The sequence below is a fragment of the Lemur catta genome, chromosome 15 (genome assembly GCF_020740605.2).
Source record: "Lemur catta isolate mLemCat1 chromosome 15, mLemCat1.pri, whole genome shotgun sequence".
NCBI classification, from domain to species: domain Eukaryota; kingdom Metazoa; phylum Chordata; class Mammalia; order Primates; family Lemuridae; genus Lemur; species Lemur catta.
Window position 1 is genome coordinate 6,092,679 of NC_059142.1, and position 12,144 is coordinate 6,104,822.

A 12,144-nucleotide genomic window follows, 5' to 3' on the forward strand; every position below is an offset into this window, starting at 1 on the left:
GCACCCGCCGCCTCTCCCGCTTTGTGCTGAGAGGTGCCGGCTCATGCTTGCCCCGACCCCCTGCGCTCTCCAGCGCTGCCTTCCCGGTCGTTGGAGCCCCCGGAGGAACCTGTGCAGACACAGCTGCACCGCCTCGTCAACCCCAACTTCTATGGCTACCACGACGCCCCCTGGCGGATCTTCCTGCGAAAAGAGGTGTCAGGCACGGAGCCAGGGGAGGGGATGAATGCGGGCAGAGGTGGTCCAGGAGTTGGGGGATGGGCCCAGGAGAACAGGGTGGGGCAGGGCCGAAGCTAGGAGCAGAGTCTGGGGGGCCTGTACAGAGCGGGGCTCTATCTAGGGGGTGTGGCCAGGCGTGAAGCAAGGTGAGGGGGCTGTCAGAAGGTACCCACTGAAGCCCCGCCCCCACAGGTGTTTTACCCCAAGGACAGCTACAGCCACCCTGTGCAGCTGGACCTCCTGTTCCGGCAGGTGAGCTCTCTTCCCTTTCTGCCTCAGTGTACTCAGCAGGCAGTGTGGACACGTATACTCGGCTACCTACAAATTCTGCTTCTGAACTCTGGGATACAGGGTCCTTGACCGGGGTGAGGGTGGGAAACTGTTTTACTGAATCACCCACTCCCGTGGACAGGGTCAGTGAGCCCACAGTTTGACCCAGTCAGAGTCAGAGTGTGTCTGCGCTAGACAGGACCCAGAGGTCATGTCCACACCCCACCGTGTAGATCAGGAAATAGGCCTGGTGGGAAGGGCTGCCTGGATTGTGGGGCTGAGGAGGAAGGCAAAGGTCCCCGTAAGTGGGATCTGGTTTACCAGATGACCTGGTGCACAGCTGGCCCACTGCTGCAAGATGGGACCTTCCACATTCCCACTCGCCCTAGAGCAGCCTGGCCTGAGCCCTGGCTGGGGGATCCTCGGGCCACCCGCATCACGGCTCGTTCCCACAGATCCTGCATGACACGCTCTCCGAGGCCTGCCTGCGCATCTCTGAGGACGAGAGGCTCAAGATGAAGGCCCTGTTTGGTATGGTGGGGGAGGGGAGGGGCACGGATGGGGCAGCCACCAGAGCCGCGGCCAGCCCTTTCCCAGACAGAGACAGGCCGACAAGCCCAGCCCATTGCCTCCCAGACCTGCCCCCACCCCCCTTGCTCTGTTTCTGGCCTCTTGAGCGGCTGGGCTGCGTGTTTGGGGCTGGCAGTGCCTGGCGTACTGTGCAGCCCGTCCATCTCGTCCGTCTCTGGGTTTCACTTTCCCAGCATAGACACTGGTCAGACACCTTCCTGCTGGGTGTCAGCCTCCCTCCGTGACCTCCCTGAGACGTGGGCTGGGCTGGCAGGGGAGCAGGGAGGGTCCTGACCAGGCCTGGCCTCCCGTAGCCCAGAACCAGCTGGACACAGAGCGGCCTCTGGTGACAGAGAGCGTGAAGCGGGCCGTGGTCAGCACCGCACGAGACAGCTGGGAGGTCTACTTCTCCCGCCTCTTCCCCGCCACGGTGCGAGCCCCGCCTGCCCCCTGCCTGCCCAGGGGATTCAGGTCTGGCAAGAAGACTCTCACACGCCCTCATCCCCCATAGGGCAGCGTGGGCACCGGCGTGCAGCTCCTAGCCGTGGCCCACACAGGCATCAAGCTCCTGCGGATGGTCAAGGGCAGCCAGCAGGCCTGTGGGCAGCTGCGGGTCCTGCGTGCATACAGGTGGCTGGCAGGCGGAGTGGGGGCACAGACGGGCATCGGCGTTCCCCTACTCTTCCCATAGCTGCTTACCAAGTACCTGTGATGTGTCAGGCTCTGGGCCAAGCCCTTTAAGCAAGCCCGTTTTAGAGCTGGGGAAACTGAGGCTCAGAGAGGTTGCTTGTCTCAGGTCACACAGCCAGGAAGGGGTTGAGTTAGGCACCTGCTACCCTGTGCCCTCTTGGACCACGTGCCAGCCTCACAGAGCTGACCGTGCGGAGGTGCGGCTGTGCTGCAGATGACCACGTCCTGGTGCAGCTGGGAAGGGAAATGGTGTGCCTGTCGTGACAGTTTACTGAGTGCTCAGACTCCCGTCCCTGCTAGAAGTCCCTTTTGTCCTTTATAACATGGGAACAGGAATAGACCCTTGCTCACTGGTTGAGTGAAAGCTCCTTGCTTTGAAAGGTGGAGAGAATTTGGTCAGCGGGTGAAAGAAAGAAATTTGTGTGGCAGAATCTGGGAGGTTGGACTTAGGGGCAAAAGGGCGAGAGGCTGGAGTGCTGGTCCAGGGGGTGGTAGGAAATGAGTCAAAGCCACCGCCCGGGTCAGGAGGGTAGGCAGGCAGTTTCCTGGGTCCCATGGGAGCTGGTGTAATGGGGTGAGGTGGGTCTGGGCTTTGGGAACGGGGGCAGGGCAGGAGCAGAAGCGGCACGATAGGTGGAGGAAGGGCATCCCTCTGGCCTTGGGCCCTGCTCTGATGCCACCTGCCCACCCTCCAGCTTTGCAGATATTCTGTTTGTGACCATGCCCTCCCAGAACATGCTGGAGTTCAACTTGGCCAGTGAGAAGGTCATCCTCTTCTCAGCCCGAGCTCACCAGGTCAAGACCCTGGTGGACGACTTCATCCTGGAGCTGAAGAAGGTCAGGGTCCTCCCACAGATGCCCCCTACTCCCACCACCCAGGGCCAGGGGCCCAAGAGCAGGGCTCTCCCCCCGCAGATGCGCACCAGCCCCGCCTGCTTGGGAAATGTGTATGTGTGTGCGCGGATCAGCAACGGTGTCCGTAGACTTATGTGTGCCTTTAGGCCTAGGCACAGGGTGTGCCTTCCGTCTGGAATGTCCTTTCCCCCTTTTTCCTGCTCCTTCAGAAGCCTTCCCTAATGCTCCCAGCAGGGTGGCACAGTACTGTCTCTGAGCTCCGTGGCAGTTGTGTTCCCAGCCCTCTCTCCGTGGCTGCACGGCTGCTCACTGCATCTCGGTCTCTGTCCATTGCTGCCCCCGTAACTGGGCAGGCCTCAGGCCTAAAGCAGGTCACCCTGTGCCCCAGGCCCAGCACCTGGCCCAGGGAAGGCTTCCGTGGAAAGGTCTGGTGAGGGATTGAGTGGGCAAGGCACAGGTGTGCTGTAATACCCGTCTGTGTCCGTTGGACTCATGTCTCCAGTCCCTCCTTCTACCTGGAATGCCCTTCCCTCTGCTGCCCTAGTGAGTGCCCCCTTCCCTGAGGAGTCGGGGAGGATGTGACGAACAGGAGGTGGCCTAGGCCTTGAGGAGGAGGGTGCAACCCCTCACCCTACCCCTGGCTGGCCCAGGACTCTGACTATGTGGTCGCTGTGAGGAACTTCCTGCCTGAGGACCCGGCGCTGCTGGCCTTCCACAAGGGCGACATCATCCACCTGCAGCCCCTGGAGCCATCTCGAGTGGGTCAGCGCTGCAGGGGTGGTGGGAGACAGGGAGTGGGGAGGCTAGCCAAGGGGCCCTCCCTGGTGGATGCTGAGACAGGCCTGGCCCGCAGGCTACAGTGCCGGCTGTGTGGTCCGCAAGAAGGTCGTGTACCTGGAGGAGCTGCGGTGCAGAGGCCCTGACTTCGGTGGGTGCCCCAGACCCTGGAAACCCCAAACAGGACTCAGCCTGGCCCCGTGCCCTCACACTGCAGATGCTTGATAAGGGTTTCCTGGAGCATGAAAGGGGCCTGCACTGGCCAGGTCTCCTCAGGTCCCTGCTGTGGCCTGTCCGGCCTACTGGTGGCCATACAGCCCAGTTCTCTGCCTGCATGTGTGGCTGAGGGGTCTCCATGGACATTGGTGTCTCCATGCTTGTGACCTGAGTCTCTCTGTGTCCCCTCATGCCTGAGCATCCACAGGCACTGCTGTGCCTTTTTGCTTCACTCCCACACTGCTCCTGTGGCCCTGAGAGACCCTTTCCATCCCTGAGCCAGTTTCCTTATCTGTAAAACGGGCTCAGTGCCATGGCCTCCCTTATAGAACCCTAGGGAGAGGTTAAGCAGATACCCGAGTATCCCTAAGGGGCCCCCTTAGTCCCAAGACAAGACCCTCTTGTTTGCTTCAGATCCTTTACAGACTCTTAACCCACCCGCTAGGCTGGAGGTTCGGGACCATCCACGGACGCGTGGGCCGCTTCCCTTCGGAGCTGGTGCAGCCCGCTGCCGCCCCCGACTTCCTGCAGCTGCCAGCGGAGCCCGGCCCTGGCCAGGCCGCTGCTGTAGCCGCTGCAGTGGCCTCTACAGCCGCGGCGCGGGAGGTGGGCCGCAGGAGAGAGGTGAGGCCGGCTTGTGGGGCGGGGGCTGCGAGGGCAGGGCGGCTCAGCCTGGCTGGGAGGAGGAGGTTGCCGGCAAGGTTGGCCGGGGGCGTGGCCGGTCCTGGACCGGGACGCACTAGGGCGATGGGCGGGGGCGGGGCGGGCTCGTGGAGGGGAGCTGGGAGGGCCGAGCGCCGCGCGGTAGCTGGGGAAGCCGACTGGGGCAGGGTCTGGCCTGGTGGGCGGGGCCCGGTGGGCCGGGGCGGGGCAGGCAGCAAGCCCGGTTGTGGGCAGGCTGAGGGGGCGAGGCCAACTGCCCGCAGTGGGGGCCAGATGGCTGGCTGGGTGGGCAGCCTGAAAGAGCCTGGGCCCAGTCAGAGGGGTTGAATCCGCTTAGACTGGAGAGCTAGGCAGGGTGTGGCATCTCCTGCAGGGTCCCCCGGTCAGGGCCGGCTCTGCTGACCGTGGGGAGGATGCCCCAGCACTCCCACCGTACACAATGCTCGAGTTTGCCCAGAAGTATTTCCGAGACGCTCGGAAGAGACCCCAGTGAGTGGTGGCCCCAACCCTGTTCCCCACACTGGGAGGGTTCTTCTGGGCCTCTTGCAGCCTGTTGGGCTGGGGGGCCCCATTCCAGTGGGAGGGATAAGAGACCACCCAGGTGGAAGGCCCACCTTCAGTCTCAGCCCCGGGGGGCCTTCCTGCCTGCTAGACTGACCAGAGTGGTGGGTCAGGAACATCCCCGTGTGGGAAAAGGATGTAGTCGAAGGCCTGGAGGCAGGACAGGTCAGTAGCACCCACCTCCTGTTGCAGGGATGGCCTCAGGCTGAAATCCAAGGAGGGTGGAGAGTCCAGAACCTTGGAGGACATGCTTTGCTTCACCAAGGTGTCCAGTCCCAGGCCTCAGTTTCCCTGTCTGTAAAATGGTGATGCACGAGCGCCTCCCAGGCCCCTGGGGCCAGTAAGCTTGTCTTCAGTGAGACCCCCCAGCTCTCAGCACTCTAGGGGCCTGGGTTCCTCCCAGGGGCAGCTTCTGTCCTCAGTGTTGGGCCTGTCTCCGCTTGTGTGACGTGGAGCCCCCTGTCATCATATGGCCTTGAAACACAGTGTGGCCCTGTCACACCTGACAGGCCCCTCCTCCATCATGACACAGCTCCCCTTCCCTCACAGATCCCGCTCCAGGAATCCCTCATCGAGCTCAGTGACAGCAGCCTCAACAAGATGGCCACGGACATGTTCCTAGGTGTGGGGTGGGACTGCAGCCAGGGTCCTGGGCTGGGTGGAATCCAGCGCTAGGTGACCCTGCTTGTCACCACTCCTCTCTGGTCCCCAGGTTCTTCCCCACCCCCTCCACCCCAACTCAGATGTGGAACACCTTTAAGAGAATAGAAGCTTCCAGCTGCCTGTGGCCAAGGCTCCTAGGGAGGGGCTCAGCCCTGGGACCCTCTAGGGGGGGTGGGCAGCTGGGGGGTGGTGGGCCTGAGTGGGATGGGTCTTTCCTACAGCTGTGATGAGGTTCATGGGCGACGCCCCGCAGAAGGGCCAGAGTGAGCTGGACGTGCTTTGCGCCCTCCTGAAGGTCAGTCCAGCTGACTTTGCCAGATGCTCCCTTCTCTGCTCTGGGGCTCAGTTTCCCTGTCTGTCAACCAGAGTCACAGGACATTAGGGTGGGAAGCATCTCCCATGGCCCAAAGAAAAATGCGTCCCACTGGTGGAGAGAGGGCTGGGGAAGGGACACCAGGCCTACCTCCAAGTGCCCACCCTGTTCTGTACCTGGTATGTGGCACGGCTCCTGACATGTCTAGCATGTGATCTGCCTGCCCTCCTTCAGCTGTGTGGGGACCACGAGGTCATGCGGGACGAGTGTTACTGCCAAATTGTGAAGCAGATCACAGACAACACCAGCTCTAAGCAGTGAGTGAACTGGGCCTTACCCGCCTTTCCCCTACTGTGTCCATGCCCAGGAGGGGCCAGTTCAGCCTCCTGCCTCCCCAGGCCTGTCCCCTCCTGGATTCTCTCCCTTTCAGCCCCTTCCTCACTCAATAGAGCATGGGGTTTGCATGGTCTGGGACACACCATTTCTGCTCTCTGAGCTTCAGTTTCCTCATCTGTAACATGGCAGTGATAATGTATAAGTCCAGATTCTTGGTTGTAAGCTGGTTTAAGCAAGAGAGAACTTACTGGTTCGAGTAACTGAAAAGTCAACAAGTATATGGCTTCAGGCATAGCTGGATCCAGGTCCCATTAAGAAGCAGGCTTTCTCTGTCTCCTGGTCTTGCTTTCCTCTGTGTTGATACCATTCTCATGCAGCCTCTCCCACAGGTTGGTAAGGTGGCAGCTCTGGGGAGACATTTCCTCAGCTCAGCAATCCCAGGGAAAGCAAGATTGTTCCAATATTTGCCACAGAAATTCCCAAATCCAGTTTTTTTGTTTTTTTGTTTTTTTGTTTTTGAGACAGAGTCTTAACTCTGTGTAGAGTGTAGAGGGCCATGGCGTCAGCCCAGCTCACTGCAACCTCCAACTCCTAGGCTCAAGCAATCCTCCTGCTTCAGCCTCCCGAGGAACTGGGACCACAGGCATGCACCATGATGCCCATCTAAGTTTTTCTATTTTTAGTAGAGACGGGGTCTCGCTCTTGCTCAGGCTGGTCTCGAACTCCTGAGCTCAAGCAATCCTCCCACCTTGGCCTCCCAGAGTGTTAGGATTACAGGTGTGAGCCACCGTGCTGGCCCCCAAATCCAGTCTATTGTCCTGAGTTGGTTATATGTTCAACCCTGAACCAACCACAGCGGCTGAAAGGATACAGAGTGCTGACTGGTTAGACCTGGGTCATGTGGCTGCAGTGTTCTAATTGGCCAGACCTGACTCTCATGCCCATCTCCAAACCATAGGGATCCAGAGAGGGGTGGGTGGTTTCCCAATGGAAGCCTGAATGCTGTCCCCAGACATCCGTGGCAGTATGAAGATGAATTACTATGTTCGGCTTCTGTAGGGCTAGCGCACAGTCTGTGCTTCATGTGTGTGCTGCTCTGGTTACCACTGGGCCCACCCTCCTGTCCCCACCTGCTCTACCTCCTCACTTGCTCTCCATCTCCCCAGGAATCTTAGAACCACTCAGCTAGTCCCCTTGCTCCTCCCAGGCCCAGGCCTTACCTGCCACACTCTCTGCACAGGCTCAGCAGGTTCCCCTTTGCCTGACGCCTTCCCCAGAGAGATCCCCTACCTGGGGAAGATGTCCAGGCCCTCATCCCTTTCCTTCCCTATCTCCCACCCTGACTTTCCAGGCAGAATAGACCTGCATGGCTTTGGGGCCCACCTACCCTGATCTCACTGGGCAGGGAGCAGCATCCTCAGGGGACAGGAGCTGCCTAAAAGCTAGAAGCCTCCAGCCCAATCCCAGGAGGCTCCTGGCACACACCCTAGTGCCGTGGCCACCTGTGACGTGGCCTCCTGTGTACATCCTTGCAGGGACAGCTGCCAGCGAGGCTGGAGGCTGCTGTCCATTGTGGCTGCCTACCACAGCTGCTCCGAGGTCCTCCACCCACACCTCATTCGCTTCCTCCAAGACGTGAGCCGGACCCCAGGCCTGCCCTTCCAGGGTGAGGGCCCAGTGAGTGGGGACCCAGGGGTGACGCTGCTCACATGGGGACTGAGTAGGTAGTTGACAGAAGGGGAAGCCCAGAGGGCCTGGCCCGTCACAGATACTGGGCAATGTTTACTGGTATTAATTTACTCTCCAAACATTTGTGGAGGTCCCACAGGGGCTGGCACGTTGGGTTCTGGTCTAATGGTGGGGTAGCCACAGAAAGCTTCCTGGAGGAGGTATTGCCCTGGGTGGATGGGATTTCCAAGGGGACTGAGTGGCAGGAGCAAAGGCCCGGATGTGGGCATGTGTGGCACGTGGCAGAAGAGGAGAAGGTGGGCCAGAACCCGGAGTACTGGGATGAGGCCTGCTGCTGAGACTCAGCAGGGGTCTTTTTTTTTTTTTTTTTTTTTTGAGGGTCTCGCTCTTGCGCAGGCTGGTTTCAAACTCCTGAGCTCAAGCGATCCTCCTGCCTCGGCCTCCCAGGTGCTAGGATTACAGGCGTGAGCCACCACGCCCGGCCTCAGCAGGGGTCTTGAGTGGATCTGGGCAGGAGTGGGCCCAAAGCCAGTGGCAGAGTCTTGGCCTTTCCCCCTTGTAGTATGGAGGAAGGGACCTCTGAAGCCTTGTTTCCATAGCAGCCCCTGGGCACCCCCACCCCCAAGAAAGAAATTAAGGCCCCTGAAATCACCATGGCAGCCACGGAGGGAGGAGATGGGGGACCTCACCCTCCCTGCCTCTGAAGCCTTCTCTTTGATTCAATTAACAAACATTCCCAGGTCCAGGGATGAATAGACCCAGCTGCCCCGGGAAGGGATCCCAGGTACATGAAGGCAGCAGAAAGTGCCCTAGAACTTTTGACCCCCTCCCTGGGGCAGGGTGAGGTCACTGCTTAACCCAGAGAAATGGAGCATTGATGCTGGGGTCTTCTGCTCTGGGAGGCCTGGGTGAGCGTGGGCAGATGGTAAGGGGTCCCAGCTGGCAGGGGCGGAGCTGTATTGCACAGTCTACTGGGGGCAAGCTCCCCAGTCAGCACCTCAGGGTGACAGCTGTTTCCATGCTCACAGGTAGCTAAGGGGACTGTGGGCTAGACAAAGGGCCCTTACCACATGGGGTGTGAATTTAAATCTAATTCTTAAACTCCAGCTCTTTACCTGGGTCAAGTCACTGCCCTTCTCTGAACTCAGTTTCTTCAACTATCAAATGGGTAGTAAATGCCTGCCCCCAGGTTACAGAGAGAATACAGTGGGCTCGTGGCTGGTGGCAAGAGGAGCCCCTTTCTCCCACTGCCTCCCCTGGGCAAGGCCTTGACTCCCTGCCTCTGCAGGGATCGCCAAGGCCTGTGAGCAGAACTTGCAGAAAACCTTGCGCTTCGGGGGCCGTCTGGAGCTCCCTAGCAGCATGGAGCTTCGGGCCATGTTGGTGAGTGTGGGTGGGGGTGGGAGGTCAGAATGAATGAGAGACACAGCCTTGCCCAGAGACCCTGCTGTTGGGTGCACATGCACTGCTCAGGGGCGTGCAGACAGGCCCTGTAAGGTCCAGATGCATGAGTGTTTCTGCACATGCATGTCTGGGACCCCTTGGCTTGGGGACTCCTGTGGCAGGGCACAAGGGCACATCCCAGACCCGATCTCTTGTCCCTCTCCACCTACCCACCTCCAGGCGGGCCGCAGTTCTAAGAGGCAGCTTTTTCTTCTTCCCGGAGGGCTTGAACGTCATCTCAAAATCAAAACGTGCACTGTAAGTGAGGGATTGTCTCTTGCTGGCAGGCGCTGGAAGGGCAGGGACACCCTGGTCTCCGGGCTGTGGGTGGGGCGAGAGCTCCTCCCAGGCTCTCCCACAGACTCACAAGGCAGGACTTATTTCTCTGAGCCTCGGAGAGGTTAAGCCCCCAACTCAAGGTCATACTGCAAACAAGGGACAAAGGCACAATTTGAACCCGAGTCCCAAACTCCAAAAGCTGTGTTTTTTTCTCTGCACAAGGCTGATTCTGAGAGGGCTCAGGATGCTGTGAAGAGGCTGAGGAACTCTGCATGGGTCTCCTGGGCCTGGGTAGGGCTGGGAGGACAGAGGTCAGGCCCAGCTGGCACAGCCTCACCCCTTCCCCCAGGTGGCCCTGGACGTGGTGGAGGAGATCTGTGCTGAGATGGCTCTGACTCGCCCCGAGGCCTTCGATGAGTATGTTATCTTCGTCGTCACCAACCGAGGTGAGTGGCCAGGAGGACTGAGCATGCTGGGTTCGTTGCCACCACTGTGCCTTTGGCCATAGGGGCCTCCACCCCGACTTTAAAGTCCAGATCAGGTGACACTTCCTCCAGGAAGCCCCCAGACTCCCCTGTGGAAGGCCCTCTGTGTATACTGAGCGGCCCCAGCCCTTCATCTATCTTTCTCTGTTTTGTTTGCGTAAGTTTGTCTCACCCACCAGACTGGGAGTCTGTGGAGGACAGGGCCCTCTCTGATTCCTGCCATTGCCCTCAGGGCCTGCCCAGTGGGAGGATGCGGCCTTTGCCCTCAGAAGCTTATATCCCAGGAAGCTCTTCATTAACAGGCCTGTGCTCCTGCCTCTCGTGCCTCAACAGTGGCAGTAGGAGCCCCTCCTGAGGTCTTGCTAGGCCCTTCTCTCCAGGGCTCCTAGGACCCTAGGGTGCCTTCATGCAGCCCAAAGCCCTTCTGTCTGCTGCCTGCCCACTCTAGACCATGGGCTTGCCTCCTGCCACCAGCTGGCCAGCTCCAGCCACCTCCAGCCAGCTCTCCCCACCTCTGCCTTGGCCCTAAACTGTGGGGCCTCAGCCCTGCATGCTCAAGTCCAGCTGAGATGTTAGGGGAGGGAATGGCAGGTAACAAGATAGTCCTAATAACTGGCATTTATTGAACAGATGCTGTGTCCCAGGCACAGTTCAAATCATTTAATTCCATAACCTCCTCTAATCCCCACAACAACCCTATGAAGTGGAGTCTACTGTCATCCCCATTTACACATGAAGGAATTGTAACCCAGGGAGGCTGTATGAGCTTCTTATTGTTGCTATAACAAATTACCACAAGCTTAGTGGAGTAAGACAACACAAATTTTATTGTCTTACAATTCTAAAAGTCAGGCCAGGTGCGGTGGTTCACGCTTGTAATCTCAGCACTCTGGGAGTCCGAGGCGGGAGGATCGCTTGAGCTCAGGAGTTCAAGACCAGCCTGAGCAAGAGCAAGACCCCATCTGTACTAAAAATAGAAAAAATTAGTTGGGCACAGTGGCGCATTCCTGTAGTCCCAGCTACTCAGGAGGCTGAGGCAGGAGGATTGCTTGAGCCCAAGAGTTTGAGGTTGCTATGAGCTAGGCTGTCGCCACACACTCTACTCAGGGCAACAGAGTGAGACTCCGTCTTGGAAAAAAAAACAATTCTCAAAGTCAGAAATCCTAAAATGAGAGGGTTGTCAGGGCTGTGTTCCTTCTGGACACCCCAAGGGAGAATCTGTTTTCTGGCTTTTCCAGCTTCTGGATGTGCCCTTCCTTGGCTCCTGGCCCCTTCTTCCATCTCCAAAGCCAGCAGTGTAGAATCTTCACATCTCTGTCTCTCCCCTGGCCTCTGGTTCCAGCCCCGCACCCCCTTCTCTGACTCCGACCCTCCTGCCACCCTCTCGCAAGGCCCCATGTGCTTACCTGGGGTGTGCCGGGTCATCCAGGGTCCTCTCCCTCTCAGGATCCTTGACTCAGTTACGTCTACCAAGCGCCTTTTGCCGTGAAGGTACCATATTCATGAGTTCTGGGGCTTATTCAGCCTGCCACAGAAGTTAAGCGACTCACCCACGGTCACACAGTGGGGATTTGAGCCCAGGGGGTGTGGCCTCAGGAGTCTGTACTCTTATCACCACACCAAACCTCCCTCATTGGTAAGGTTTTACTGCAGGTGTGGGAGGGGTAGCAGAAATGCCAGTGCAAAAGAGAGCTGGAGCCTCTCTCCCTGTCCTCCCCACCCACACCAGGTACCCAGCGAGGGGTCTCTCCTGGAGGAGGTCTGCAGAAGGGCTCCCACTGGGTCTCATGGTCTGGCCTAGTTTGCTTCTCCTTGTCCCCAGCTTCCTCTGGAAATGGGCTGGGCCTTTTCAGAAGATAACCCAGGGTGTTTTCCCAGACGCCTGGGGACAGGCTACCCTCAAGACCCTCTTCAGCATCTCACCCCTCGCTGGGGGGAATTAGGACATTACTTGTAGCTTTGATTGGAGTTATTCCCACCTGTGGTCACCAACATTTCAGTAAAACATAGAGTACCCTATGCCCTAAACATGCTTTCTTTTAACAAAGAAGCTATGTCCCAGATCAGGGAGGTAGGTGGCTTACCTGAGGTGATGCCTCACCGGGGTGGCAGGTC

At 58.8% G+C, this 12,144-nt stretch overlaps 1 protein-coding gene across 1 annotated transcript in view; it reads left to right on the top strand.

The window, feature by feature from the left end:
* The window catches only part of MYO15A (myosin XVA), a 55,975-nt gene that overhangs the window by 33,603 nt on the left and 10,228 nt on the right, over positions 1–12,144 (top strand). The window contains 18 exon segments of the mRNA XM_045526900.1: positions 74–195; positions 412–471; positions 945–1,020; positions 1,374–1,489; positions 1,571–1,689; positions 2,445–2,586; positions 3,255–3,366; positions 3,458–3,532; positions 4,043–4,221; positions 4,634–4,749; positions 5,014–5,086; positions 5,371–5,443; positions 5,706–5,779; positions 6,032–6,114; positions 7,669–7,799; positions 9,111–9,205; positions 9,446–9,523; positions 9,894–9,990. Coding sequence (XP_045382856.1) covers positions 74–195; positions 412–471; positions 945–1,020; positions 1,374–1,489; positions 1,571–1,689; positions 2,445–2,586; positions 3,255–3,366; positions 3,458–3,532; positions 4,043–4,221; positions 4,634–4,749; positions 5,014–5,086; positions 5,371–5,443; positions 5,706–5,779; positions 6,032–6,114; positions 7,669–7,799; positions 9,111–9,205; positions 9,446–9,523; positions 9,894–9,990 — 1,821 coding nt within the window.